Source organism: Eleutherodactylus coqui, chromosome 2, assembly GCF_035609145.1.
Source record: "Eleutherodactylus coqui strain aEleCoq1 chromosome 2, aEleCoq1.hap1, whole genome shotgun sequence".
Classification (NCBI taxonomy): domain Eukaryota; kingdom Metazoa; phylum Chordata; class Amphibia; order Anura; family Eleutherodactylidae; genus Eleutherodactylus; species Eleutherodactylus coqui.
The window spans coordinates 57,258,639-57,264,638 of record NC_089838.1 but is presented as its reverse complement, the minus strand read 5'-3'; the positions used below and the strand labels follow the sequence as shown (position 1 = coordinate 57,264,638).

The following is a 6,000-nucleotide window of genomic DNA, read 5'->3' as shown; positions in this document are numbered from 1 at the left end:
CCTCCTCTTTCTTCTCCTTCTTCTCCTTCTCCTTCTCCTCCTCCTTCTTCTCCTCCTCCTCCTCCTTCTTCTCCCCCTCCTCCTTCTTCTCCTCCTCCTCCTCCTTCTTATTCTCCTCCTCCTTCTCCTCCTCCTCCTCCTCCTCCTCCTCCTTCTCCTCCTCCTCCTCCTTCTCCTCCTCCTTCTCCTCCTCCTCCTCCTCCTCCTCCTCCTCCTTCTTCTTCTCCTCCTCCTCCTCCTTCTCCTCCTCCTTCTCCTCCTCCTCCTCCTTCTCCTCCTCCTCCTCCTTCTCCTTCTCCTCCTCCTCCTCCTTCTCGTTCTCCTCCTCCCCCTTGTCGTTCTCGTTCTCCTCCACGTCGTTCTCCTCCTCCTCCTTGTTCTCCTCCTTCTTGTTCTCCTCCTTCTCCTCCTCCTCCTCCTCCTCCTCCTTCTCCTCCTCCTCCTTCTTCTCCTCCTCCTCCTCCTCCTCCTCCTCCTCCTTCTCCTCCTCCTCCTCCTCCTCCTCCTCCTCCTTCTCCTCCTCCTCCTTCTTCTCCTCCTCCTCCTCCTTCTCCTCCTCCTCCTTCTCCTCCTCCTCCTTCTTCTCCTCCTCCTCCTCCTTCTCGTTCTCCTCTTCCCCCTTGTCGTTCTCGTTCTCCTCCACGTCGTTCTCCTCCTCCTCCTTGTTCTCCTCCTTCTTGTTCTCCTCCTCCTCGTCGTTCTCCTCCTCGTCGTACTCCTCCTCCTCGTTCTCCCCTTCCTCCTCGTCGTTCTCCTCCTCCTCGTCGTTCTCGTTGATGGATTTGCATTTGTTCTTGTTATGTAATTTAATATACAATATTTCGATTTCTATGATGATGTGTTACTATTAAAACATCAATACATTTTTGACATTTTTTTTGTTCAGACTAATGTGCCATGCAGCGATAATGTAGCATTTGATGTAGAGCGACTTACCAGGAATCAACCAAGCTCACGAGGAACTGCACCAAGCGATCCAGTGGATGAGGGATCACTAATTCTGGAATCCCTACGATCCTCTGCAATGTCACAGCTCCCACACGAGGGGGAGATCACTCCAAGGACAGGAGAAATCAACATAGCTGTCACAAGTAAGTCACGCATTGTTTGCCTGTATGTCATATGCTGCCATGTTTGTTGTTGGATCCTCAGTATGTGTCTTCCAGGATACCATTGGTAACCACATTGTGATGTTTGGCGCGCTTAGTAGAAACTACTTCACCTAACGTGTAATGCTCATGCACAGTGCTTGTAGAGAAAATGTCTTCACATAACCCCCTGAATGTCATCTGTTCAGAAGATATTTATAATGAGGACCCATCAGCCAAGATCTCAATCTCCTCTGATAGGTGTGAACGATACATGGGGGTAGAGAAAAAAGAAATGCACATGGTTTGTTAGTTGACAGAAGCCTTAAGAGACCTAAATAACTGCTTTTCATGGACTGGACTTAAAGGGGTTGTCCCGTGCCAAAACGGGGTTTTTTTTTTTCAATAACCCCCCCCCCCCCCCCCCCCCCCCCGTTCGGCGCGAGACAAACCCGATGCATGTGTTCAAAAAAAAAAAACGGATAGTACTTACCCGAATCCCCGCGCTCCGGTGACTTCTTACTTACCTTGCGAAGATGGCCGCCGGGATCTTCACCCTCGGTGGACCGCAGGTCTTCTGTGCGGTCCATTGCCGATTCCAGCCTCCTGATTGCCTGGAATCGGCACACGTGACGGGCGGAGCTACGAGGAGCAGCTCTCCAGCACGAGCAGCCCCATTCAACACGGAGAAGACTGGACTGCGCAAGCGCATCTAATCGGGCGATTAGACGCTGAAAATTAGACGGCACCATGGAGACGGGGACGCCAGCAACGGAACAGGTAAGTGAATAACTTCTGTATGGCTCATAATTAATGCACAATGTACATTACAAAGTGCATTAATATGGCCATACAGAAGTGTATACCCCAACTTTGTTTCGTGGGACAACCCCTTTAAATACTGCTGAAAGTGGTTGTGGAGGTGGTTGCTCCATTCCAGGTTCTGCCATGTGGTCCCATGGTTCATTGTTACCCTTCTGCTTTCATAACACTTAGCAGAGTGATCTAAGCTTGATATTATATGTATCATGTAAAAAAGGGTATGGAAATATTTACCATTCATATGTATATAGCAGGAAAGCAGTATTTCAAACCTGCTGCCAATAAACACTTTTGCGCCAACACAAACATTTGATCCCTTCTAAACTTGTCATCAGTTTCTGAAGACAAGTCATATTTAAGGAGTTATCTGAAGAAATTTTTTTCAGAGATCCTTATCGGGCTGTAAAAAAAAATTAAATAGAGGCGTAGTCACCTCACTGGACCTCCGACTACTGCATCGGTGCCCAGTACTTCGCTGGTCTTCATTTCCAGCTGCAGAGAAATGTTTGGTTTTTTGGGGGGTTTTTTGAGCCTGGTGAGTAGCTCTGAAAATGTTTTAGTTCCCAGATGACCCTTTAAGAGTATGTTCACACGGCCTCTGCACCAAAATCCGCCATTTGAAGAGGTTTAATTAAATGAGGCGCAGTGTTGGCAGTGATTCGCTTTTTATCTTGAGATCCGTCTCTCTCAAGCCAAATTTTACATGAGTGTTTCAGACAATATTATTGACTTCTATTGGTTGACTTGTGTTTGTAGGAGAATTCATTATCAAGGATTGCTTCTTATAAAATGCTTTCCTTCTCTGTGGTTAATATACTTGTGTAAACGATGCTTAGATGTCCATCAAAGTTGGGACCCCCTCCAATGCCTAGCATAAAGGCACCATTGCATCTTTTACGAAAAATGGGGATGCTGAATAATGTATGAGTTTGCCATCCATTCTAAAATAGCAAAGTGCTGTCATTACTTCCTTACATGATATACAATACCTCAGCAGGGGCAACTGCCATCATGACCTACTATAGCCCACATTTACAAAAGCTTTTAGGTTAGTTTCTGATGCACAAAAATGTACACGTTTTCTATAAATGGGTATTTACACATGAATTTACAACTTTTTTGCGGTGGCCCCACCACTTTCTGAAAAGTGGGCAGGGCTTGTCGGGCTGACCAACAGGCTAATGTATAATTTACAGCAGAAACTGGTGTTAATTATACCAGCAATGTACACCAGGTCGGACCTGGCATACATTTTTGAAAAGGTAAACAAAGCTGCCAGGATGCGCTGAATGCATAAAGGCATGCTCCTCTTCATATATTCAGTGCATTGGTGGAAATCGTGCTAAGCCTAACGCCTCAAAAGCAGGCTTAGTTAATTTTCCCCTATGTATTTTTCATGCATTGCATTTTTTTTGGGTGGCGTCATTCCTTACCCAAAACATGGGTATCATGAACCCGGGACAGGTATATCCATTGCTCCCAAGGATGTTCTATAATTTTCATGCTTGCATGAAATAAACGATAAGCGAATGAATTATTGCTCAATCTCTGGCCCTGTTTACACTGAACAATTATCATTCATTTTCACTCACTGGAACTATTTTTCGAACAATAACACTGATGAACAAAGATTTTGCTATTGGGAGTAAAACCTGGTATTTACATGAAATTAGCTGTGCTGAATCCGAATCTGAAGTCAAAATTTGTTTAGGACTTTTAGGCCTAATGTTATAGGCTAACTACAGTTTGGAGTCCGCTTTGTAGATTAGCCCACATACTGATGCATGGCAACATGTACTGACGTGAATGGCCTTATTTATTGCGACTAAGTACCTGAGCAGTGAAGATTATTTGTACACTCCGGCAAAGCCAGGCTGAAGGCTGTATTGACACATAATGGCGAACTAAAGCCTTCTGTCCCCATTGCTCATGCTGTGGGAATGCAAGAGACATAAGAGTCAATGGAACTCCTTTTGAAGCTGATCAACTATTTAAACTGGAACATTCTCTCTCTCTCCCCACCGCCCTCCCCCTCCCCGCATGGTGCTCAGACGAGTAATCAGTTATTCGAAAAGACTGATGCTCACTCGAGCCTCAGCCCTAAACGAGTGTGCTCGCTCATCTCTAATTTTAACCTATCTACAAGTGATGTTCTCAGCTACCTGACCTTTACATAGGCCGATTCAGACTATATTAAGGGATGAACGTTCTTTCATATGATCAGTCGTCCTATTAGGGTTTCATTCTTATCTGCAGCATATATCCCCCTTTTATATAAGGGAATGTGCTGCCAACAGCAATCGCTTATCAAATGAACATTTGCTCACTTTGTGAGATCAGCAGTACGTTCAGACAAGCTGCTTATCTCGTGCCCAGTGATCAGCCTGTGTAAATGGATCCTTTTACGTGTTACGATAATGCAGAAATTTCAATGAGACCCGTTACGATACTATTTCATAACTGATTTATTATCGTAACTGGCCTTTACCAGGCTGATTCAGATTAATACGATTGTCCATCCCCATAGAGCTGCGGTTCATTGCCTGCACAGCTTTCAGATTTCAGAAGGCTCCCTTGACATAGTGCAGAAAGTTTCTGTAACGAATCTGCAGCGTTTAACCCATTAGTGACGGAGCTTTTTTTATTTCTATTTTAGCTCCCTCCCCCTCTTTTTATAAAATCGTAACGCCTTTTAAAAAAAGGAGTCTTCCTAAATATCCATCGCTGATGCTGTATGAGGGCTTGTTTTTTGTTTTTTTCAGGATGAGTTGTATTTTTCCATGGTACTATTTAATGCACCATATCGGGTACTGAAAAATCTTTAAAAAGTTCTAACTAGAACGAAATGGGAGAAAAATAAAATTCCGCCATCTTTCAGTCCGTCTTGTTTCTACAGCGCACAAACTGCAACAAAAATTATATGATAACTTTATTCTATGGGTCAGTACGATTACTACGATACCAAACTATGTAAGTTTAGGTTGGTTTTTTTTGGGTTTTTTTTGCTGTACTACTTGTATTTTTTTTCAGAGTTTAAATTTTTTTTTTATTTCTGCCGCCATCTTTAGATCTTTTGCGCACTTTTTTATTTTTCCATTGTCATAGTTGTGCAAGGGCTCATTTTTTGCGGGACGTCCTGTACTCTTGCATTGGTACCATTTTGGAATACATATGACTTGCACAAATACATTTGATTGCTTTTTTATTGCATTTTTTTCTTGGAGACAGGGTTACCAAAAAAGTGCATTTCTGACGTTCTTTATTTTTTTTTTTCTGACGACATTCATCGTGCGGGGTAAATAATGCGTTGTTTTGATGGATTGTACTTTTATAGAGGCGGCAATACCAAATATGTATTTTATGAGTTAGCATCTTTTATTATAAATATGGCAAAAGGGGGGGGTGATTCAAACTTTTATTACTTTTTTATTTTTTTCAATTAGTGAAACTTTATTGATCTTTTTTTTACTTTCCTTTTTTTTAGTCCTCCCACAGCACCACAGCTTGCAATGCTTTGATCGCTCCTGCAGTATGATGTAATACCACAGCATTACATCATACCGCGATCTGACCCCACGGGGACGGCTTGATAGGCATTCTGTCATGACTGCCCTGGGGCCTTTCAGAAGGTCTCTGGCTGCCATGACACCCACACGGCTCCCTGCAATCTTATCGCGGGGTGGGGGGCATACAGGACCTCCAAACATTTTTTAGAGGATTTAAATGCCGCTGTCAGAATTGTCCGCAGCATTTAAAGGGTTAACAGCCTCGATGACTGTGCCGCTCATCGCAGCTGTTGCCTTTGTGTGTCAGCTGTAAGAAACAGCCGACACCTGGGATGTATGAAGAGAGGCCGCCCCGCGATCACCCCTTCATACATGTCCTGCATCTGCAGGATGTAAAAACACAATAGTGTCATCACTAAGGGGGTTAAAAAAAACAAAAAACAATCCTGATTGTAAATGCAGAGCATGTCTATTGATGCTGCAGAATTTAGTCCTTGAAATTCAGGGGTTAAATTCCACAGCTGAACCACAATTAAAAATGCAGCCAAATCTGCAGATTTGGCCACTGCAGACTGCTGCAGGTA

General features: G+C 43.7%; 1 protein-coding gene across 3 annotated transcripts in view; it reads left to right on the top strand.

Moving 5' to 3' along the window:
* RNF130 (ring finger protein 130) overlaps positions 1-6,000 on the top strand; it is a 516,622-nt gene that overhangs the window by 410,157 nt on the left and 100,465 nt on the right. For all 3 annotated transcript variants that reach the window (XM_066591020.1, XM_066591021.1, XM_066591019.1), the window contains exon 7: positions 887-1,091. In XM_066591020.1, the coding sequence (XP_066447117.1) occupies positions 887-1,091 (205 nt within the window). The remainder of the gene's footprint in view (positions 1-886; positions 1,092-6,000) is intronic.